Source organism: Enhydra lutris, unplaced genomic scaffold (genome assembly GCF_002288905.1).
Source record: "Enhydra lutris kenyoni isolate GAN:26980312 unplaced genomic scaffold, ASM228890v2 scaffoldscaffold13, whole genome shotgun sequence".
NCBI lineage: Eukaryota > Metazoa > Chordata > Mammalia > Carnivora > Mustelidae > Enhydra > Enhydra lutris.
The window spans coordinates 47,874,033-47,897,910 of record NW_019154097.1 but is presented as its reverse complement, the minus strand read 5'-3'; the positions used below and the strand labels follow the sequence as shown (position 1 = coordinate 47,897,910).

At 51.0% G+C, this 23,878-nt stretch overlaps 1 protein-coding gene across 8 annotated transcripts in view; it reads left to right on the top strand.

Annotated features, from left to right (window-relative positions):
- LOC111146355 (cut like homeobox 1) overlaps positions 1–23,878 on the top strand; it is a 353,463-nt gene that overhangs the window by 142,595 nt on the left and 186,990 nt on the right. For 7 of the 8 annotated variants that reach the window (XM_022501883.1, XM_022501880.1, XM_022501882.1 and 4 more), the window contains one exon: positions 19,361–19,408. The exons of the other annotated variant lie outside the window; for it this stretch is intronic. In XM_022501883.1, coding sequence (XP_022357591.1) covers positions 19,361–19,408 — 48 coding nt within the window. The remainder of the gene's footprint in view (positions 1–19,360; positions 19,409–23,878) is intronic. 8 annotated transcript variants of the gene reach the window in all.

The following is a 23,878-nucleotide window of genomic DNA, read 5'->3' as shown; positions in this document are numbered from 1 at the left end:
TCATGAATGGCATGCCTCATTTAGCTTAATCTCTCTCTGGTACATGTTAAGACATAGAAAGAGAGCGTCTCTGGCCTACACGGGGGAGCCTGGGAAGGAAAGGTCGCTCGGATCCAACCTCTCAGAACAGCTCAAGTCTTAGAAAAGACAAAAATTGAGGTGAGCGGCCTCCCTGGCCCGATACAGAAATGCCGAGCGTCCACGAGATGGGCACAGCAAGTCATTGCCACGTCATCCGGGAGGAGGGAGCAGGGAGCCGAGTTTGGGGGTAACAGTGGAGGAAACCCGGGACATTCAATGGACCTTCCCAGGCCCAGACTAGCAGAGATCACCTTTGGAAATTTCTGTTCAGGGAAGGTCCTCGCAGCCCATCCCTGTAAAGGGCACGGTGAGCGGCATTTGGCAGTGTTTTAGGGGTGGCATAGGGAGGTGCTCGAGTGACGGGTCGCTGAGACGGCCCTGGCTCCCCCAAAGTCAGCAGCGTGGCGTGAACGCCCAGGAAATGCCAGGCCCTTGATCCAGCGCCAGGGAGAAGGAACAGCCTGGCCATCAGTCAGGTTAGACTACCTAAAGGCCGACGGGCAACAAAGGAGCACTGTGCAGACCCGCAGGTGAAAGACGGGAGGGGTCCCGGGGCTCTGAGACACACGTGCACAGCAAGGGCGTGATGTTACCGTCGTCATCCAGGTGACCGCCACCTGGAGGACCCACCGGTTCATTCACTCAAAAATGCTGATTGCTTGCCTGCTGTGCGTCGGACGTCATTCGGACAAGGCCAGTGGCGTCACTCGTGCCCGCCAGGGGGACATCTGCGGTTCAGAGAGGAATCTTAGTCAGCCACCGAGCCCACACAACCAGGACCCCGCAGAGCTGGAGCTCCAGCCCAGGCAGATTTGAGATTTTCCGTAAGGATGACTTGGCAGATGCACTTACATAAGAGAGGTTGGTTCACGGAGCCACTGAACCACGCAGACAGGGCATTTCTCGAATCAAATCTGCATTCAGGGAATGCATGCATGTGTCGGCGGCTCGTCCAGCCACGCCCAGGGAAGCCAGCCTGGATGGGGAAGGAGCTACACGAGGAGACGGAGCCGTGCGCAGGTCTGCGTGATAGAGTGTCAGGTGACTTCTGTTGGAGCTCCGGTGAGGCTCCTGTGTGCGAGCACCGGTGACTTGCTAAGCTGAGGAATGTTCCAGAAGATGCCAGTCAGAATGTCGGTTTGCCTTGCTCAGCCCAAGGCGTGTATCATATTTTATTCAACTTTATTTCTGTAACCTCTCATAAGGTTGTTTTGGGTAGAAGAACCCGTCTTTGGATCTATGGTATGCTTTCTAACATACCCATGTGGCCGTCTGCTCTCCTAGCATTGCTGTCTGGTAGCGGGAATCCGGTAAGAGCTTTGGGGACAGAGTGAGACTCGTAAGAGGGTGACATATCCAAGCACTGACCAGCCCAGCGCTCAGCATGCAGGGGACATTCTGATTCTGTGATCCTCTGCCCAGCAGAGGCCACTCACTCCTCTCAACTCTCCCCAAGACGGCTAAAGCTTTGCTGCTCTCTTAGGATGCCGGTGGGATTTGGAAGACAAAGACGGCCTCTCCTGCATGTCTTTGTCGACCCCCCTCTGTGGAACAGAGCTGCCGTGTGGAGTTGGTAGGAGACTGGGGTGGGGGGCTGGTTAGTAATTTGCCGTGACACTTGAATTTAAGATAGATACTTGGTACAGATCATTTCGGGCGACAGTTAAAGGGTATTCCGAAATAATTTCACCAAAGGAACTTCAAAGCACTGGTCACCATATTGTTGACTTGGCACTGTTTTCATAGAAACAGCCCTCCCAGGTCCTCCAAATACACAGACATTCCCAACAGACACCCTTTTGCGTCCAAGACTCTCAAGGAGCCACCCGATGGAATGACAGGTGAGTCCTCCCACCTCGGGTCGGACAGCGGGTCATTTGAACCCCGGCCCGTGTGGCTAGTGTCCCTCACTGATCTCTTGTGAGCCTTTAAAAGCATCTTGTAGAGGTTGTATCTGACGACTCTGCTTGTCACAAGGGTGAATATGAAAATAAAAGGAGAAGAGAGAGCCACGTCTGGCTGAACGTCCTTCAAGTCTAGCCTGGGCTCATGAGGAGGCCCAGCTCCTTCCCCCTGCCCGGAGGACCACCCGGCCTGTGCCATTCTCCCGGCAGGTGCACTAACCACACGGTCCGCCCCCTCCCGCAGCCTCCCCTGCGCCCGCCCTCCTTCCCCTCTGTGACCACATCCCCCTTTTTACCAAACGCACCCCCGCCTGCCCACAACGAAAGCCCTCTCTCTGGAAGCCCGAGCACTCTGTTGTCTCCTCCCCCTCGTGCCTTGTCCCCCCTCTGTGTCTTCAGGAGTGGGGCAGGTCTGGGGTTCATCTCTGTTCGCTTGACTCTCTGTCCGCCTTTATTGAGTGAGCGAGTGAACGCGTAAGGGTTCTCCAGAGCGCTCTTAAAACTGGCTTAGCCAGTCGTGGAAGCCTGAAAATATTTTTGATGTTTATCTCTTTAAGGAACATGTCAAAAAAAGAAAAGAAAAAGAAAAAAAAAAAAAAAGCCCCAACCACTATGTTTTCGCTGATCCCTGAATGTGTGATAAGAAACACGATTCCTTGAGGGAGAAAACTCGTTCAGGTTAAATTCTTGTGGAAATCCTTACAGCCCCTTACTGTTCAGCAACGGTGTCGCAAGAATGTAAATAGCTAGGTATTTTGACCCGCCTCAAATATTCACCGATGTAAAACATTCTGTCCTCATACCAAAAAAAAAAAAAAGAAAGAAAGAAAGAAAGAAAAAGAGCAAACCAGCCCGGGGTTATGAATGTCAGTATTGTCGTGGGGTGAGCAGCTGAGTCGTAGAGCAAGAGACATTTTTAAGGAAGACAGTAAGGTAGGGAAAACTAAAGCTCACGTTGATCAGAGATAAATAGATCTATATTTGCCATATAAGGTAATAAAAGAAAAGTCTGTGTGCAAATGCTCTCCTCGTTTATGGACTTCTCTATGATTCATCTAGTGGGGCCCACGGCTCTGGCCAAGAGATATAGAATTTGTTAAGCTGCATCTCCTTCCTGAATTGTTGCACTATGAAGAAGCCATGCTGTGTGTTCGGAAGAAAATTCCAGAACCGTGTAGAAGTTAGTATTTGGTAACAGGCCTGGGGAGGATTGCTAGAGGAATTCCAGAAGTGTTTTTTAAAGCCATTGGTTTACTGGAAGCCTGGTAATTCTGTAAGCATTAGCAATTTTCTTCAGACCCAGGTCCAGACACCCTGTGTATGTTCTGTGGCTGGTCGCCCTCCCCCCTGCACCAGGAACAGAGGGCTCTGCTTTTTCCACTGAGTTACTCACATACACACTCTTCCTTATGCTCAGGGGTTCCTGAGCTGAGTCTGGGTCTTGCCATCCAGGTCCCGGCACGCCCTGGCCAGTAGGCCTGGAGGAAACCGAATTGTATGGCTTTCATGGTGGATTGCTGTCTATAAGTGCCTTTAGGAGCTGGGTTCATGGCACCTCAAGGGAACACATCCCAAAAGGACACCCAGTTTGCCTTTTGCTCCTCCCACACGCCTCCCCCTTCCCCACCCAGGATTTCCTGTGAAATGGGCTAATTTTGAAATGGCATGCCTGCCTTGAACTGCAGTGTTGGGTAAAGACGTCCGTACTAAGCCGACTTCTTTTCAGAAATAGTCCTTGAGCTCTGCAGGCTACCAGAAGCTGAAAGTCGGTGAGCGAAGGAACTTTTGGACCTTGAGGCCTTAGCATAATAAATACAATGAATGACTTGCCTTTTCACCCTGCCCTTGCCTACATCGTACGCCTGATCCCTGACCTCTGGGGTCCCTGAGGGCTGGCACCTGCTGGATCAGGCTGCAAGAAACTAAGGAGTTGCTTCCTTGGTGCCTCAAAAGGACATCCTTCGGTGGCACGGGGTGGGCCCCCTTCCTGGAGCCAGGCCTTGTCGTCCGCCACAAGTCTGGGTTGCTGGGGCAGAGGGGGACAGGAAGTCTTTCTTTGCCCTGGAAACTTTTGTTTCTCTCTAACTGCTTGGTTGAGGTAATCCACTGGGAAGCCTCTGAGCGTCTTTAGACATACAATCTGATTCTGAAGGTTTAAATTCCCTCGTTGGCCGCTGACTCACATGTGTTTCTTAGACTTGGTTTCCAGCGGTATGATATAAATAATTCCATTTCGAAAATAATAAATTATGGCCTGCGTTTCATCTGCCCGTGGCTCTGTAGTGTTTTCCGAAAAGAGAAATACAAGTCATAATCGTAAAGCCCCCGTTCCGATCCCACATCTCGGGGGGCCTTGCACTTGCGCCCCGAGTCACCGAGTACCGTGTCCTACCGCTAAGGAGCAGGAGGACCCTGCCGAGGAGGGCCCCTGCCTCTGTGGGCTTGTGTGCGTGTGAGCGAGTGTTTACAGCGAGCTCTGTGCCTGCGAGGAGATCCCCCTATCGTTTATTATTGATTAGTCCTCCGAGCGGCTCTGTGAAGCAAGTAAATATTAATAACAATATGCACTGATTATTAAGTTGAGACGAAGGTCTGTCTTCTTCTGCGATGCTTAATTTCAGGTAAGCTAGTTGCACACAAATGCTGCAGGAATTTGAAGCAAGGCCTTCGGGTGGGGAAGCAAAACGGAGACCAGGACAGGGAAGAGGGGTGGATATGTGCGAGAGCTGGGTTTAAATCTTCTCCGTCTCGGCGGTAGAGTCTGTCCCTATCTGGTGATTTGCCCACTGAGCCGCCAGCACCCCCTCCTGTCTGGGATCCGCCTTTGGGTTCTTGGGTCCTCCCTACCCCTCTGGAGTCGATTTGCAACGATGTGGTGTTTGGTTTTTTGGGGTTTTTTTTTTAGATTTTATTTATTTATTTGACAGGAGGAATCACAAGTAGGCAGAGAGGCAGGTAGAGAGAGAGAGGAGGAAGCAGGCTCCCCGCTGAGCAGAGAGTCCGACACGGGGCTCGATCCCAGGACCCTGAGATCATGACCTGAGCCGAAGGCAGAGGCTTAAGCCACTGAGCCACCCAGGCGCCCCTGCAATGATGTTTTAAGTGTTCCCCGATACTGTCTGAGATCTGTGACTTCGTCTTCTGACTGTAAGAAGCACGAACGTTCGTTATAGAAATTTGCATAGAGCATGAAGAAGATAATAATAAATCGCCTGTAATCCTAGATATAAACATTGGTGTGTTGCTTTTAGATCTTTCCAGTCCCTTTTTTCTTCATAAATATTTCATATTTTAAAACAATAAAGATCATGCTGTACATTTTTGTTTTGTAGCACGCTTGTCCCCAACCATAGTATTTTATATATATGAAAAAAACGAAAGAAATAGACCAGTAGGTTTTCTGCTAACTCTTACTGTGCTTATAAAATAATTTTTCCTTAGAGAAGTACGTGTAGTTGGGCTGTGCATTAGCAGGTACAGTATTTATTTTCTCTGGGGCCGTGTGGACTGAAGTAACGCATAGACGTCACCATGGTGGTGGCGATTGTACCAGAGAGGAGGGCCAGAGGGCGACCCACTTGCTCTGCAAACCTTAGAAACCCCGCTTACTTTTTCAACTGTTACTTGATCCCCATCCCCATCCAGAAAAAAGAGTATTTTTTGCTATGAAGAGGATGTGATTTAGTTAAAGGCAAAGAAATGAAAAATTAGGGGCGGCTGGGCGGCTCAGGTCATGATCCCCAGGTTGTGGATCGAGGCCCACATCGGGCTCCTTGATTGGCAGGGAGCCTGCTTCTCCCTCTCCCTCTGCCTGCCTGCCTGCTGCTCTCCCTGCTTGTGCTCTCTCTCTCTCTCTCTCTCTCATTATCCCTCTCTCTGTGTCAAATAAATAATAAAAATCTTAAAAAAAAAAAAAAAAGAAATGAAAAACCAGCTGTAACTCTCTTCGTTTAGCACGTAACACCGAAATAGTTCTTGCCTTTTTACCTCAAACACACATATATGTACATTTATTCGTTTTACCCACATGGGGGTCATACTGTAGCCGCCCATTTAGTAGTCTCTGGTGTCCATTTCCCTCTTGAGCCCCCCCCCGCTGGTCCTACAGATCTGGGCTAGGTGCCCTTTCTCAGGAGCGTCCCCTGCTGGCCAGGGCCGGGTCTGCCCCATAGATACCCCTGCGCCACAGGCTTCCCCTTTAGGGTACCAGCCACAGGCACGGTTTTTCAGGGGGTGCTCCCTGGACTAGTGTCTCTCACCCAGGTGATGCAGGCGCCCAGAGGTCTGGCTCATGACTGAAAGAGCTCTTGTAACAGGGTCCAGGGGCCTGTAATAAACCACCCAACAAATAATTTGGTAACTAACTGGCCGTGGTACCTTATTTCATGGTACTGACTATCCTTCAAAAAACACTTTTGCTGGGACAACTGGGTGGCTCAGTTGGTGAAGCATCTGCCTTCAGCTCAGGTCCGGCTCCCAGTGTCCTGGGATCGAGCCCTGCATAGGGCTCCCTGTTCAGCGGGAGGTCAGCTTCCCTCTCTCCCTCTGCCATCTCCCCGCGCCCCCACCCCTGCTGCCCCAGGTGCCTGCACTCTCATTCTCTCTCAAATAAATAAATAAAGTCTTTTTAAAAAAATACTGTTACCGACTACCTAATATGCCACCGTGTTGCTTTACTCAGTTGACTAAGTAACCCCTACTGTTGGCATCTGCATCATTTCTGATTTTCCTCTTTTCTAAACAGGACATGCTAAGCATTCCTGTGCATAAATCTCTGCGTGCGTCTCTGGTCATTCTTGTGGATGAATTCCCAGAAGTAGAAGCACGAAACTGACGGATTAATCTACATTCTAACAAGTAGCCCATCTGTCTGAATGTCAGCAGGGCCTACGGTCTGGCGTCAGTTACAGTGGGCGTGTGTGCTGACGTCAGAGCCACGTTTCCGGGTTCCTTTCCGGGAGCCCCGGGCTAGGAAGGCACCCCTGGGGCAGGGCCCTTGTGCGGCACATGAATCCCCTTTGTAGCAGTTCCCATAAAACGTGGGTGTAGTGTTGAGTCTGAGAAGAGCATCTGCTTGTCCCCTCATTCAGGCCACAGGTACTAACTAAGGGTCTCCTCGGGGCGCCACACACCATCGGGGGCCCCAGGAGCGGGCTTGGGGTGTGTGCTGCCCCTCAGCCGCCTACTGGGAGTCTAGCCTTGGTTCAGCCTTCACAGAGTATATAAGCCCTGTGAGGGCAGGACTGGGACTTCTAGCCCCTTCATGGCATGAGGTCAATGCTCAAATGGTTTTATAATGAATTAGGTGTCTGATGTGCAGGTCGTCTCTTCGACAAATTCAAACCCCAGCGTTGTGTGGCTGCGTAATCAAGTCACAGCTGTATTTTCAAAGTTTGGAAATAAAGGGTTTAGACGTGAGCCCTTATTCAGAAAGTGACCTAGAGGAACATCAGGTGTATGTAGTGAATGGGTCAGAGGAAGCTGAGGTCGCCTCCTTCCCCTGGTCACCAAAAGTCCTGCTGGAAATCCCTGAGCCACCAGGCAGGGCTGATGCCAGCCCTGGCTGTGAGAGCCACACTTCCCAGCCCTCCGGCCTGCAGACACCAGCACAAGTGGGGAGAGGGGCCTCGGTGCCCCAGGGTGGCCAGCTGGCCCAGCTGCATCACGGGACGCCAGCAGGTCATCAGGCCGCCTTGATATCCTCATGGCTGGGTACAGTTCTCTGCCCCAGGACCAGAAACCTTAGAGCTGCCATTTCTCCGGTGTCCTGGCCTCTTAACACTGAGGACTCCCGAGAGCTTTCGTGTCTGTGTGTGTGTGTGTGTGTGTGTCTATCCATAGTGATGTGTTAGGGGTTAAAACTGACACTTTTTAAAAGCACGAAACTACATCAGCACACGCGGCCTAACATCAGAGTGATGACATCATCACCCATCCTAGAGCATCTGGAAAACTCCACGTGCCTTCACGAGACAATGAGGATAGAAAAGGCAAATAACAAAAATAGTGCGGACCTCGTGGACCCTTGGAAGGACCTCAGGGAGCCAGGAATCCCCAGGAGTCTCACTCTGACAACCGCTGGCTTGGCAACCTTTGGGCTCTCCCGTCCTGCTAAGCTGCCACTGGGCGTTTCTGGTTCGTCCTTCAAACCGGGGCCTCTGTGTCTTGAATGTGGGCACCGTCCTCAGTCCTCATCACCCTAACTCCAAGTCCGCGCATAGTAGCCCAATGCACCTGCCACTTGTCATCATCAGACGAGTCTTCGGAAAGAAGGACACCACGTGCTCTTGCCCGGGGCACTCGGGGGTCCCCCCCCTCCACCTTCAGGTGCCCGCAGCTGGCTGTCAGCTCTCGCCGCCAGGAGTCCTCTCCCGCAGTTCCGCAAAGCCAGGCCTTCCCATTAGGCAGTTCGATCAGGCACCGTGCTAAAGGCGTATCCGTCAGCGTTAGAGACTCCCGGGCCAAGATACAGAACATGTTTTCAGTGGAGCAAAGAAATTTAAATGGGAAGAAATTATAGCATGAGCAAGTTTATCCCTTTCAAGATAATCTCATTTAATAACCAAAAAAACTCACAAAGATGTGCATTTTATCCAGCTCCAAAAAGGCAGCGTGGCAGGTTATGTGTTGTGGTAATTACAGGTTTGGGGTTTCATTCCTTCCTTAAAGTAGATTTCTATTATTTCAGAAAATCAGCCATTGTAGAAAAGGACTCTTCATGTACCGCGTTGCTGGGTGGCCCGAGCACTGCAGAAATAGGTCAACAATGGTAATCGAAATGGACTGCTGATAAATAATTAAAGCTAATGGAATTTTCTCGAATCTGTGAACTAAAATCTTCGAGAAATTGCCAGGACATACCGCCTGCTGTGGTATAGAAAGGTATTTTTTATTTAACACTTGAGCTTAAATGCCATTTAACATTACCTTTTTTTCTGTCCCAGAGCCTGGAGGGAGTACGCGTCCGCCCATAAAAGTAACCAAAAATAGGGTGCTCCATTGATAGCCGCATGATTCCTCTCCAGGCGATGAGACCAGAAGCGAAGGTTTCGGCATCGCGGCACAAAGAGAAACTTCCCTTTGCGCCAAACTGTACTTGTAAAAGTTGAGCTCACGGTCCACACGTCGTACAGTCTGTGTTGTCCGGGTTTCAAGTCTCCACACCCGGGCTGTGCTCTGGCCTGCCTGATACGGGAGAGATTTCCTTGAATCTGATCGCCGTGCAGGGAAATCAGTACCGAGAGCAGTTTTTCTTTCCCAGATAGTTAGGATCCTTTCCTCGGTGCCACCAGGACCTTAGAAAAACGCGCTGGACAAAAATGCAGGGATGGTATTTGTAGCCCAGAGACGGCTTGTCAGTAAGAAAGCTGACTGTGACATCACCGTCTAGAAGGCCAGCCTGCGCTGGGGTGGGCCACCCCGGTTTTTCTTTGCTAATAAGGATGACTCAGACATCATCAGGATATTTTAGGACGGCCAAGACATCAGAATAGAGAATCAGGAGCTCGATGGTTTTGAACAGTATTCAGGCTTTTGGCTTTAAGCTGCAGAAAAGAGATCATTTTCTCATTTCAGTCTGATGAGTCTCTCAGTTGGGGGAAAAAAAAAAATCACAATTTCTAATCATGTTTTGGCCAAGTGGTAGTTCGGTTAAACTACAGTCTTTATATCTAACCTAATGTTGTACTTGCTGTTTTAATGCGTTTATAAATGGCGGACTCTGCTGCTGAAATCAAATACATTTGCATTTTTCTTTAAGAAAATATTCTAGAGAGGAATTTCTTGACTGGCAAAGGAAGGGACTCCGTCTGGGTTACCGCAGTTGGCGTCTGTGTGAACTCGGTGTCCAGCAGCCAGAACCGGACTGTAGACTCAGGAGGCGGGAGGCCCAGAGGGAAGACGTGGGGTGGAGAGGAGGGTCTGCGCGGCGAGGTGAGCGGGGTTTGCAAATCCTGGATGGGCCGAAGAGGGAGCTGAGCTAGAGCCGCTCGTGTTCCCAACTCCCGGGCGGACCCACAGGTCCTGGAGCTGCTTCTTTTGTCCCCTACTCAAGAAAACACATGGTAAAGCAAGTCAGCGAGTGGAATCCCCTCAAATCTGCTCTCAGAAAAACAGCGATTGTGACTTACTCATTAACGAGCTGCTGCTAGTAGTCACAGTCCTTATGCCCGCTCAGGACAGCTTTCCTCCCAAATGTTTGCCTTCGGTGGTGGCACCACAGCTGCCACATTGGAGAGCCCTGTCCCCACGCTGAGCCGCGTTCTCGCACCGCGAGTGTCCCAGCCGGGCTGGAGGGCCCTCGGGAGGGCAAGCCGCGTGGCCGGGACACCACGGAGAGCTCTTCTGCCTTGGGCAGGAGATTGGACCAGATGACCCTTCCATCTCCAGGTTAACATGATGAAGGTGACAGACGACAAGCTGATAGCTTGTAATTTAAGAGAGACAGCCCCTCCGCCCAACGTCTTAATTCTTTCTCTGCCCATTCCCTGTGATCAGTCAGCAGAAGGCTTTCGTGTGTTTCAGAGTGAAATCTAGTGTTTGAAAAATATTTTCTGTTTCAAACAGACACACGATAGGGTGCAGATTACAGCAAAGCCCCGCGTGTCGTGGTCCATCTGTGACCGCCATCGGCCCGCCAACACACGCCTCCCTTCTTCTCGCTCGTCACCCCCTCCCTGTTTAATTATTTTGAAGCAAAACCCATATTTTATCCATAAACATTTTAGGACATATCTCTAAGAGACAGGGACCCTTTTGAAAAACATAGCCACCACACCCAAAATATAGGCCACTGTAGTTTCAAAACAAAAACCACTCAGGGGCTATTGTTTTAACGTCCGTGCGTTGGCAGCCGTATTTATCAATTATAATGCCTACACTGGACATGTCCTGCCGTCTTCAGAAGCAGGGTGAGGAGGGAGGTCAGTGACACCCCAGGTTAAGAAGCAGTACTCTCTCCTTAATGTAGCCCAAAATAGGGGCACCTGGCTGGTTCCATCAGTGAAACACTCTTAATCTCAGAGTTGAGATTACTTAAAAAAAAAAAAAAAATGTAGCATAAACTAGTGGTACATCTCACAGGTGACGAGACCACATTTAATGAAATGCCGTATTACACAGGGGCTGCCTTTGAATATAGACCGAAAACCTTTCCAAGTCAGAATCGTCTTACTTTGAGGCGTGAGTAGTGAGGGAGAAACAAGGGGTTAGTCAACTCATTTGGAGCTCCCCCTTTTTAGCCCTGGGTGGACCTGGAACGTGCAGTCACCCAGCACATAAGCATTCTAGAGTTTTCTGTGCGAGCCAGACTCCTGTTTTTTAGCCTTGCCTCTGTCGAGGGTTAATACGCATCCCAGCCTTCACCACCAGAACACAGCGAGCAAAAAGTGAGCTGAGACAGAGGAGAGGGGAGAGGAGGCTAGCCCTGATTGGAACCTGAAGGTCGCTGAAGGGGTGACGCTGCTGTCACTGGCACTGGGCTGGGTCCCTGAGGTTTCCACGCCCACCCCAGGGCCAGGGCTCTCGCAGCCCTGTGAGAGTCCTGATTGAGCCGCTCAGAGGTGACGTCAGCCAGTCCCTCTACTGCCCTCCCACCCCTGTACCCCCTGCCCAGTGTTTCTGGAAAGGCCAGATTGTCCCCAGAGAAGACAGGACCCATCCCTGGGCTGCCACCAGAGGGGATGAGACACCTCTGAGTGACGCCGTCAGACAGTTGTGAGCCTTAAATGTCATTTCACAGAAACGCATGTGGCTTACCGTGGAGCAGAAGTGAAAGGAACATTATAAAATTTAGTAAAATAGCCTGAAAAGTCTAGAATAGAATATTTGGAAAACAGGAACCATTTTGTGATTGAAGATGTGGTTGTGATTCACAGCCTTCCTCTGTTGACACATGACAGCCAAGCCATCTCCCTTCACCTGCTTGTCCTTCCAAGCCTAAGCAGCCGTGACCTGGGCACCATTCTTTCCTGGACACGGACGTGGACCTCAGTGGCCACCAGTTTGATATCGGGGGCACGGGATTCTGTGATACGCCCAGCCTGCAGAATGGGAGAGATTCCCTGGTAGAGGGAACACCAGGCTCCACGGTGGGGACAGAACCTTCCTGAGAGACCACCCACGTGCCCAGAATGGGCAGGAAGCCAGAGATGTGCACCCCGTGCGCGGCCAGGGGCTCTGTTTGGGGATGTTGGCCTCACGGGTGCATCTGAACACCACGTGGTGCTTCTGTTTTGTTTTGTTTTGGTTTTGGCTTTTAAATCAGCACGATTTTCTCCAGGAGTCATCATTACACAGAAAATTCCTCAGTTGCATTTTGCCGTTCAATTTTCTGATCTCAGAAGTGAGTTGTGAATCAGTGGTTTGAAGAACAATGAAAATCCTTTTCACCTAGAAGCGCCTCTCTAGAAACACGGCTTGTTATTTGGGATGCACTCAAGGGAGAGAAGGTTGAAATGTACTCTTCTGGCTTCGCCAACAGGCATCGATATTAATAATCTCAAGGACATTACTTTCTGTGTGTTAAGGTGTTTGTTGTTTTCGCTCAATGAATGGTACAGAATCAAAGTGAATTTAAAACCGCGCCGCAAAACCTGTCAGTGTAATTAGTGGGTACCCCGAAATTGCAGAGGTTGGTTTTTTGGTTTTTTTTTTTTTTAAATCTTTGTGTTCAGTCCGTCATTAGCGGTTCATGCCAATATGATTTTCACTGGCCTGGCGCCCACTTTCTTCGGTTCACAGTTGCAGAGAAGGGCACGCAGACGCATGTGGTGGCCAGCGCGGCACTGTCTGCCATTTGTGGTGCTGTGCGGACAGCAAATCATGTCATGGGCTCTCGAACGACGGTGGACGGCCCCGGGTCACAAGTGAGCACCCTGGCCTTGTCTCCTTAGTTTAGCACAAAAGCAGATGATACTCGCAGGTGGCAGAATCGGATAAGGAATTTCTCAAACGGCCAAAAATCAAATCGGAACGGGGGACTAATAGCTGGTAACTTGAAGTACACACGTGCGTACCGGCTTTGCGGGTCTGATTATGAATATTTACTCCTTTTTACCTCTGAAGCCCTTCAAATACACGTGTGTGTGCGCACAAACACACACATCCAGCTTTAATCTCTAAGAGGTTATTTGAGGAGCGCCTGGGTGGCTCAGTCGTTGAGGTCTGCCTTCGGCTCAGGTCAGGATCCCAGGGTCCTGGGATGGAGCCCCGCGTCGGGCTCCCTGCTCAGTGGGGAGTCTGCTTCTCCCTCTGCCTCTGCTCCCTGGCCCCAGGGGCATGCGCTCTCGTTCTCTCTTTCTCAAATAAATCTTTTAAAAAAGAGTTTAGAAATGTCTATCTAAAAGGTTGTTTGAGCAAGCTTGTCGTGAGATGTGACTACGTGCTACGGAACAATTGTGTCCTAACCAGATACAGTGAGTTGGTCCGAACGGGGACAGTGGAGATGAGTTTCCTTAATTTACAGTCACGATGGGAGGCTCGGCTCTTCTGCCTTCCCGGAGTGCTGTGACAGAACACGGGAACACTTGTACCCTCTCTTCGACTTGTCCAAGCTGGTGTTCTCATGAGCTGGGTGGGCCCTGAGCCAGGCTGGCGGGCTGCGGGGTCACTGAGGGCAAGCCCAGCAGGAGGCACTGTTTTGCCGGGTGACCTCCAGGGCCAGGCCTGCACCAAGGCCTCCCTGCGCTCTTGCCCTGCCCTCTCTTCTGTCACCCACGGGGGTCCCAGATGCCTGGGCCCTGTCACCTTTCACATTCCGCGACCCTGTCCAGGTTCACCATTTCCCCTCTGAGTCTGGGCCCATGGTAAGACTCCTGAGTGATGCGTGTGTGCTCCGCCCCTTGTCACTGTCCAGGTGGCCCCGGCTGTCATACCGGTGCCCACACCTGGCCGAGGTGATCGATTCTTTTACAGAATCTCGCTGTGGCACAGGCCTCGAGAGCAGCCGGGGTTATGTCCTCACTGCCGGCCATGCGACCTTGGACAAGTTTCCTTCCGCTTCTGAGCCTCACATCTCCTCGGCTGTAAAATGCAGGTGTCTGTCCCTTCTGTTGGCAGGGCTGCTGTGTGTCACACACTCAGTCACGAGAACTGGCGTTAACTCAGCCTGAGAACCCTCTTCCCCGCCGTCCCCATCTCTCTCTCTGGAGCTCAGAGCACCAGCGCCTAAGCCCCTCGCAGGCTGCTTCCCACCCCCAGTCCATTCGGGGCGCCCCGACGCCACCAGGAACTCCGACTGCTAAGCCCAGCGGTTTTGTCGCACCTCATGTCTGTGACACATCCCTTCCCCTGGCTGTCCTCTTGCTTCTCCTCATTCTTGTTCTTCCATGTCTCCCTCTGATCGGCTGAGAGCGGGGGACTGGCCCGCCTCGACCCACTCTCCCAGGAGAGTCCCGATTCCTGACTGCCGTGTCTCTTAGCCCTGAGCTGCTCCATGGGATGCTGGGGTGGCGGGGGGCCTGGGGGAGGCACCTGACGCGTGGCCAGTCCAAAGCGAGATGTGCCGAGCTATAAAATGGCAGATTTCAGAGGCTTAACACCCGAAAAAGAAGTATCCTTCTTTGTCAGTTAAGTAGATAATAATAATAAATTAAAATCATTTTTACATTGATTATATGGGAAATGAAAGGATTTTGGATGGATTCGTTTCATCTGTTTCTTTTTGCTCTTTCCGTCTCGTCGTGGAAAATTTTAAGGCGCATCGGTGGTCGGTGCTTGGTTTTTGGTGGACGCCGCTGGCTTGGACCGTGGACCCGGCTCTGACGCAGGCGCCGCCTCACCCGGGCAGGTCTGTGATGCACTCTGAGGGCTTGTTCAGCCGCTTCTCTAACGCTCACACACTCACGCCCCCCGCCGTGTCTTCTGAGGTCCTGCTGTGTGCCAGGCTCCGTCTCAGACCCGCAGGAGACTGGGATCAGTGCTCCTGTAGAAACGGGCTGACGTCACATTCAGTCTCCGGGGAGCAATCTCGTGGTGGGGCCAACCAGCCTGTGGGCCCCAGAGGGCACCTGGTGCCCCCGGGGGCCCCACACCTGCAGCCCTGCCCCCATACTGCATGGGGTGGGATCGACCCACCGGGGAAAGGAGTGGCGGACCCACACAAGGTTTAAATCCTCTCGTGCCTAGATTTCCGCAGCAAAATATTGTCCAGCCCAGTGTTGGCTGCCGACTCGGGGGCTCTGCGGGGGGACTAAAACCTACTCCCTGCCCTCGAGCAGCCCGCAGTCTGGAGAGAAGAGGAAGCACGTCCTGTGGCATTGGGCCTGGCTGCTTCCAGGTCCCAGTTTCCAGATCTGGACACGTGGAAAGCCTTAGGAGTCCCCTCTCCAGACCTCAAGGGCCATCAGGGAAGGGGACTCCTAAGGCTTTCCACCCAGCGAGGCAGGCCTGCAGATGACATGCGGGTGGGGCGGGGGGCTTAGCCTAGCTCCCTGGAAAGCAAGGGGCCCTCTCGAAGCCCAGGCCTGGGAGGGGCCACGGTACCTACTGATGGGGTTCACCGATGTGGATAAGCATCACATCGAAGTTACTGTCCTCGAACTGTTCACATCTTATTTTTACATAGTAGATGAACATGGATTTGTGGCCTCTGTTTTTTTAAAGATTGATTTATTTGAGGGGCGCCTGGGTGGCTCTGTGCTAAGCCTCTGCCTTTGGCTCAGGTCATGATCTCGGGATCCTGGGATCCAGCCCCACATCGGGCTCTCTGCTTGGCGGGGAGCCTGCTTCCTCCTCTCTCTCTACCTGCCTCTCTGCCCACTTGTGATCTCTCTCTCTGTCAAATAAATAAAATAAAATCTTTTTTTTTTTTAAAGATTTATTTATTTGAGAACGTGAGAGAGAAAGCAGGGGGAGGGGCAGAGGGAGAGCCAGAAAGAATCTTCAAGCAGACTCCGTGCTGAGGGTAGAGCTCCACACGGGGCTCAGTCTCATGACTCTGAGACCATGACCTGAGCTGAAATCAAGAGTCAGACACTTAACTGACTGAGCCACTCGGGCGCCCCGGTTTGTGGCCTCCGGAGAGGACAATACTCGGCCCATCTGTGGAAGCCGGGCTTGCGGGCCACGGACTAGGCCAACACTGCTTCGTGAATGTTCCCCAGCTCCTCTTTACCCACTGGGATGTGCAGCTGAGCACCAGGCTGCGTGGTGAGAACACTGGAGAATGCAGCCGCGCCTCGTTCACCAGCCGCCATCCTCAACGTCAGCCTTGTCGGAAAACAAACAGCAAACCCCGTCCATCATCTTGGGTTTGCAGTTTGTGACGAGAGCAGTGCAGTGGGCTCATCCCACCTGTCTGTACTTGCCCCAGGGACCGAGGAGGAGGGCCGGGGACTAGGCTCTCTCTCCTGCCACCCCGTCCTCCGTGTCACCCTGTCCCCAACCCACAGTGGGCTGTTCACATTAGACCTTCCGCGTCATTACCTGTGGTCCCGGGTTTCTGACAAAGGACCGTGGCTCATTCCTTGTGGTTACAACATGGGCTTTTACCATTGACCTTGGCTGGGATCCAAGGTGATCCCCCCTTTTCATCCCGGGATCCTCATTTACCAGCTTTTGGTGTACATTGTATCTTCTCTCCTCCCGAGAGACACAGGGCTAAGGGAGTGTCCTCGCCCTCCTCCCTGCCTCCTGCTCCCATGGGCCATCCAGGCGTGTCTCCCCAACCTCAGGGTCCCTGACTTCCTCCCATCTGCAGCGCCCCTAACCTCATAGACCCCCAGGTCCAGGGACGTGGGTGCCTTTGGGGGCTGTCTACCACAGATGGCCTTATTTATTCAGGAAGAGACTGATAACGAGTTTGACTGCTTTTTATGTCGTTGAACTTGGTGTAAGAACATAGGAAAGGATGTAGCGGAGGAACAAGCTTACTGCCGTCTCCAGGGAAGTGATGGTATCACCCTTAGGAATGCGACATACGGGAAAATGTGTAATTAAAAGGGAAATGTTAATGCTTCTTGATCAAGTACTTCTACGGGGTCACAGTGCAAGGCAGTGTGGGTTAGCTCTGTTTGGCAGAGAGCTTAGCATGTAGCCCATCTAAGAGCTCACTCAGCAGTGATAGGGGACCCAGGCTTTTTGCTGCCTGGCGCAGTAGCCACCAGCTTCGTGGCTGCTGAGTATTTAAAATGTGGCTTCCATGATGGAAGGAACTGGATTTTTAAGTTCAGTTTAATTAAGTTACATTTAAATATAGGTGAAGTTACATTTAAGTGTAAGTAGCCGGTAGCTCCATACTTGGACAGCACGGGCTGGAATGAAGGGTCCTAACCTGGGCCATGTGGGTAGGCTTCAGGAAGGCCACAGCAAAATCATTTGCAGAGTCACAGCCTGGAGGAAATAGCTTCCCGAAGATTCTCAGAAGCCTTCATGACCCAAAATGGTTAAGGGCCCTGGTTCGGAGGAAAGCCACCAAAGACACAGGAGCAGGAAACACCAGGAGCCGCTGTTCTTCCTAACGACGCTCAGCTCGGTGAGGGTGGAAGCTGGTTTCTGAGCTTAGGATGGAAGAAGGGCCAGCAGGTTAGGTGCTCGGCGGAAGGAACACAGAATCCTGTTCATCCCTTAGCAGAAGATCGAGCGGGTGCCCACGTGCCGCTGTGCGCGCAGAGCTGACGAGGACGGATCACCTTGGGGGTCTGCTTAGAGAATCACATCCTCCCGGAGCAGGAGAGGCCGAGGGATTGTCCGCCACCCCTTTGGGGGGGGGGGGGGGCAGGGGTTCCCTCATCATCCGCCTTCAAGCAAAACTGGGAAATCCTGGTTCCAGAGAAGGCTGTCTTCTGTGCGCTCAGACGTATTCGGGGTGACTCTAAATTGCTAGAAGGCCTTTCCCTGAGTGGTGACTACTATTACTCGTAATAGTAAAGGTGGTTCATGTTATTAAGTACTTACTCCACGCCGGGAGCGGTGCTGTCCCCATTGCTTGTGTTTTGGGGAAGACACAGTTACCCTGGCACACGTTGGAGTGGGGGGAGCTGAACTTCTAGACGTGGAGTGGCATCCCACACTCCCAGAGTGAGCGGCCGGGCCCGAGTTCGGAATCAGGGCTCTGCCTGCCTCTTGCCATCGAACGGACTGAGTTCTGACCCAGGAGCTGTAGACAAGTCCAGACTCTGCATTTGCCCAGTAGCATCTGTGGATTTGACAGCCGGCTCGAGGCAGCGCGCGCAGATGGGCATACTGAGAGCCGGCCCGAGAAGGCCCTGCCCGCCTTCGCAGCCCAGATGCCGCTTCCTCTGTGAAAGCCCTGCTCGCCTCCGCCGTCTGGGTTTATTACCCTTCCTCTCTGCTCTCCCTATGGCACCTGGGCTCTTATCCTGAAATAATACGTTACCTCCTTCCTGTGTTGTGGGTTGATTGGCCCATGTCCGGCATTTACCAGCACTCATCAGTCGGCGCGTGCGTCAGCTCTGGGACCTGAAAATAGTAGACGCCTGGCCTTGGGCCGGACTTACTAAAGCCACTTCGCTCCGTAGATCCCTCGTCTGCCCCCCTCTCGATGAAGGAGAAGTTGCGTTGTTTGAGTATAATTCAGGGTCTTCAAAGCATATTCTCAATTATTTCATTTTTTTTTTCGTGGAGCTACAGTTGCCACGCAATGTTGTGTAAGGTGGAGGGGAAGATGGGTCGGTTTGGTGCTTTTCCATATCGCGGTATTGCCGCCGGAGTAGTGTTAGCTAACACCTTTATCACACTACATAATTGTCATCCCTTTTTTGTGTTGAGAACAGTTAAGATCTCGTGTCTCTGCAGCTTTGAAGTCTACAATACAGTCTTATTAACTATAATCACTACATGGTGCATCAGTCACTTCATTTGGAAGAAAATATTCTCGAGGAGATCATACAGACATTCCTCTGGGGTGTCCCATTGTCAGGAAAGGGATACTGGGGGCTTGGGATGAAATTGTCCACCGAGCGGATCAGACAGGATCCAAAACAGACATAAGCACCAGTAACAGCGCTCAAAAGACAGCTAAAATGCAGGATGCTGGTCCCGGATCCTTTTCAGATACACACAAGTCAAATGTACGATAGAAAAGCTCAATTTTCTACTAAGCAGGTGGTCTGCGACGGACACCAGCCAACGCTCAAGTCCCTCGCCCATTCAGAGCGAGGCTGGTAGAGCGGGGACTCGGGTAGAAGGGGACCCTAGTGGTCTCCTCCCCCAGGAAGTTCACTGACATTACGGAGCGCCAGCGGCGTGATTTATGTTGTCCGAGTGAAGGAAACGGGCAGGGGAGGGCACTAGGATGGCTTTGTCTGAGGGTGATTGTCGCTGAATTCAAAGCTGTTTCTAGGAAGCCTCAACGAATGTTTCCCTTCTCTTTCCTTCTGCCACGGCCATTTGCTGACCCACCGCTCCTGCTCCAGGATTTGCGCAAGCACGTAGCGCCGCTGCTGAAGAGCTTCCAGGGCGAGGTAAGCGTCTCTGTTCACTTCACATCCTGAGCCACCCCTCCTAGCTCATTGCGCTTGCTTTTCATTCTCATTAAATAAATGCCATTGACAGAAGGTGCTCGCCCAGATGGAGCCTTCCCAGCTGCACTAACTCAATGTCATGTGGGTTTTGTGCCTCCTGGTGTGATGTTTCCGCCGGGTCCTCAGTTAAGGCCCGCGTGGAGAGCGGAGCCGTAGCTGAAGTGGGGGGGGGGGATGGGTGACTCGGGGCCAAGCGGCCTGTGTGCTTGTGCCTCACCCAGCGGACGGAGTGTGTCCACGCTGCAGGCTTCAGGAGCCCGCGGGCCTCCCCAGCCTCACAGGCCCAGGGCCGCCGCCACCGGGAGGCCCTCCCGTGCGGGAAGGAAGGAGGGGGGCGACGTGGTGCTTTCCCACCGAGCTGCCGGGGAAGGAGGGAGTTCACTGGCTCGAGGCTGGAAACAAAGAGCAATGGGCAGCCCCGAGGAGCGAGCCTGGGCTCGGTGGAAGGGAGAGCTGTGCCCCCAGGGCCTTCCAGAGAAGGACCGCGCCATCTGACGCGAGGTCAGGCAGCCCCCGCAGATGGGGGCCCTTGCGGTGGGTGATGCTCCTGCTCCCCCTCTGCCTTCTGTGGAGACTCGGGGAACTTCAGAAAACCAGCCATGTCGTTCCTGTCGTGGAGGTGGCCGTCCCTGGCTCTCTGCTCCTGCTGTGGGAACGACGGCAGCGGTGATGAGAACAAGCCTTTCTCAGAGGCCTCGGGAGCACCCCCATCGGTAGCATCTTGAGAATTGCATTTTTGGAGCACGTGGGGAGGAGGCAGGGTATGAGGGAGTGAGACGGCAGCTTTCTAGAGGGCTTCTGGGGCACGCGGTGAGGACGCCAGCATCCTGGGCCCGGAGCTCCAGACGCAGGGGTCGGGGCTGCCGTCAGGCAAAGTCTCCAGGGAGCAGGTGACAGCAGAGGGCAAGGCCTGCTGTGCAGGAAGGAGCAGGGACCGTGGGCACTGCCGCAGGTGTCAGGAGGGACACCACAGAAGGCCCTTCTGTTCACCGCCCCCTGCTACAGGAGCCCTCCCGAGCTCAGACCCAGCAGGCTCGGGGGTATCACTGTCCCAGGGCTGGAAGGACACGAATTGCCTTTCCTCACAAATGCGTCTCCAAACCCCGGTTTTCCGAGGGACACTGTCACCTTACACCTGCCCGCATTGATCCGATCTCTTCTTTTACCCGTTCAGCAGCTTTGTGAGGCCGGTGGCTTTAGTGTTTCTGCCCCCGAGGTAGCCCAGTGTGCTGGGTTGGGTTTTTGCTTGTTTTTCATTCTGTTTGAAAAATTGCCAAGCTGCAAAAAAGGAGAAAGAACTAGTCGAGTGAACATGCGTACCCCCTTTACCCCTACTCAGCCGCACCCTAGCATTTCGCCACGTTTGCTCCCGCTGCCCTTTTGCTCAGCATTTGAAAGCGCGTGTGGATAGCCCGGCTCCGTACCCCTAAACACATGCACACGTGCATCTCCAAAAAGTCAGGCTGTTCCCCACTATTACCATGGAAGCCCGAGTATCACACCTGGGAAAGCAGCACTCGTTCCGCGGTAGCTAAAATTCCATCCCAAATCCGTCTTCCCTAGTTACTCCCCAAATGTTCTTTATAACTGCCCTGCCCCTGAACTGGGGTTCAACCAAGTTCACGTGTTGTACTTCAGGAATGGGCGTATACAATTTATATACATCTACTCCCTCACCCTCCCACGCACGTTCATATTACGTTATATTACATACACATTTTCCTCCAGTATAAAACACTGTCTTCCCACCCTCTCACTCTTAAGAATGTAACCCGCTTCTATTATAGATTACCCTACATTCTGAATGGGGTAGTGGGTGTGCTTCCAGATATATTAAGTTCAAAATGCCCAGGAGACATCCAGATTTCTTAATTCCCCCCTTTTTTTTTAAAAGGTGATTTGAAAAACAAATATTTTTATAGCACTGCTAATATTTACCATTGCTAATTGCTCTGTTTATATTAAATAATTTGTGCTTTCTGGTAAGCTAATTTAAGTAGAAAGGGCCAACTCCGCCTTGTTTCTGAAGAAGGAACGTTCATCGCAGAGGGTGGCTGCAGACGGGGACCACGTGACAGGGTCGGTTTTCTGATGAGTAAGGCCAGAAGCCAGCATGTCTCGGTGCTTTGATGGGTCAGGATCCATTCAGCTCGTTTTTCTAAAACGCTGCCTTCTCTAATCAGAGGATGACTCTTGTATCCTTCGTCAGTGCCTGCTGAATGCAATTGTATTTATTGGATATATTCTTTGAGTTTATCCCAAAGTGCTTGTGTTCCCCCAGAACAAGGTATGGTGTTGTGAAAATGTGTTCTTTGCCTTGGAATCTGTATAGATGACTTCACTATTTGAGATCCTGAAAAGAAAAAACAAAACAAAGAAGAAGGTGTCATTTTCAGACAGCAAGAAATTCACATAGGATTTCAGAGTTCCTGCAGGAGGGTGTGTTTGCAGTGTGTTGTACCATCATGGGAATAAAGGATTGAACAGTGAGGGCCTCCGGAGGTAGCATTTTGGCCTCCCTCCTTTTCTTCAGGCTCATGAGGAGAAAGGGGCACCAAGCACATCTGCTCAGGAAATAGCTTTAAAAGGAAGTAGCGAATACCTGTATTTGTTGTTCTCGGTGGCATAGTAGGGAATATTCTTATCTCATGGGTCACTCACAGTCATTCTAGCAAAATCATCAAATTTAGCTCATCCTGAAATTTGACTGAGGAATTGACTGATTGGTTGCCATACCTAAGTTTGCCTGTTTCACAAGCCCGGTCAACTGATAGGTGGGGGAGAAGGGGCCACCTCAGCAGTCAATCCAATTTAAGACTTATTTCAGTCCAGTGATTCAGACAGTCCCTTCAGTGAAGTAACACACTCTGGGAAAGTGCTAACTCTTGGAAATTGTCTCTGCCTCTCCTTGCTTCTCTCCCCAACAAGGGTTCCTGGTATAAAAGGTGGGCGGGCAGGGGGGGCTGGGATAAAACCTCTGCCTTTAGCTCAGGTGGTGATCCCAGTGTCCTGGGATCGAGCCCTGCATCAGGCTCTCTGCTCAGGAGGGAGCCTGCTTCCTCCTCTCTCTCTGCCTGCCTCTCTGCCTACTTGTGATCTCTCTCTGTCAAATAAATACATAAAATCTTAAAAAAAAAAAAAAGGTTGAGGGGGGAAGGAGTTGGTTTGGGTCCTCCTCCTCTTGGCTGTAGGGGAGCTGGATGCTTAAGACAAGTGTTCTCAGAGAGGAAAATCCTCTTAAGAAATAACTTAGATGCTTATATCGGGGAGGAAATGAAAGACTGAAAACCTGTGAGCATCCAGCTTAAAAAGTTAGAGAATTACAACAGAATAAGCTCAAAGAGAACAGGAAGAAGGAAAGAATAAATACAAATAATAATAAAAATAAAAATATATAAGAATTAAAAACAAACAAAAAAAAGACCCAAGAGAGAAATAGCTCAGAAATTGGTTCTTTGATGAGACTACCACATTGGTTCTTTGAAGAGACTTCCTAATGAGGAAAGAAAAGGTTAGTGATGGTAACTTTACAGCCACAGCAGAGATTAAAAAAAAAACAGTAAGGGAATATTACGGTCAATTTCATGCCAAAAAATTTTAAGACCTAAACAGAACGGACACATTTCTGGAATACTAGAATGTTCCAAAGCTGATTAAAGAAGAATTGGAAACCCTGAGTAGCCTTGTAACTGTCACGGAAACGTTTCCATCAGGTAGGGACGGTTTTTGGGAGAATCCTATCAATCATTCACGAAACAGAGAAGTTCTGCTCTTGTGCAGACTCCTTTAGGAAATAGAAAAAGAAAGAACACGTCTTAACCTCCTTTTGCAAAGTTAGTGTAACCTGGGTACCAAAACCAGACAAGGATAGCACAAGAAAAGAAAATTCAAAGTCCGTCGTATCTGTGAATAGATACACAAAAGTCCCCAAAGGGGTGTTGGTAAGTGGAATCCATCAAGTTCCGTGTATCCCAAGAATGCTGTTTGGTTTAACATTAGAAAAATTTACTAATGCACATTAATATCCTTAGCAGATTAAAGGGAGAAATTATCTTAATAGAGGAAAAGAATCTGATAAAATTCAGCATCCATTCATAATAAACAAAAACAAACAAAAAAACCGACCAGCCATATGATATAGAGGGGAACGTCTTTAACTAGGGGGAAAGTATTTATGAAAGACTTACAACAAATCAATATACTCAATAACATCAAAAATATTCCCTTAGAAACCAGGAGCAAGACAAGTAAGTGTATTATTGCTGCTTTTACTCGACATTGTACTAGAAGTTTCAACTACCACAGAAGACAAGAAAAAGATCAAGTATTATCACAGAAGAAACAAAACTATAATTTTTCAAACAAGCCTCAATTATTTAACGAGGTTGCTAGATACAAAATCAATATGCA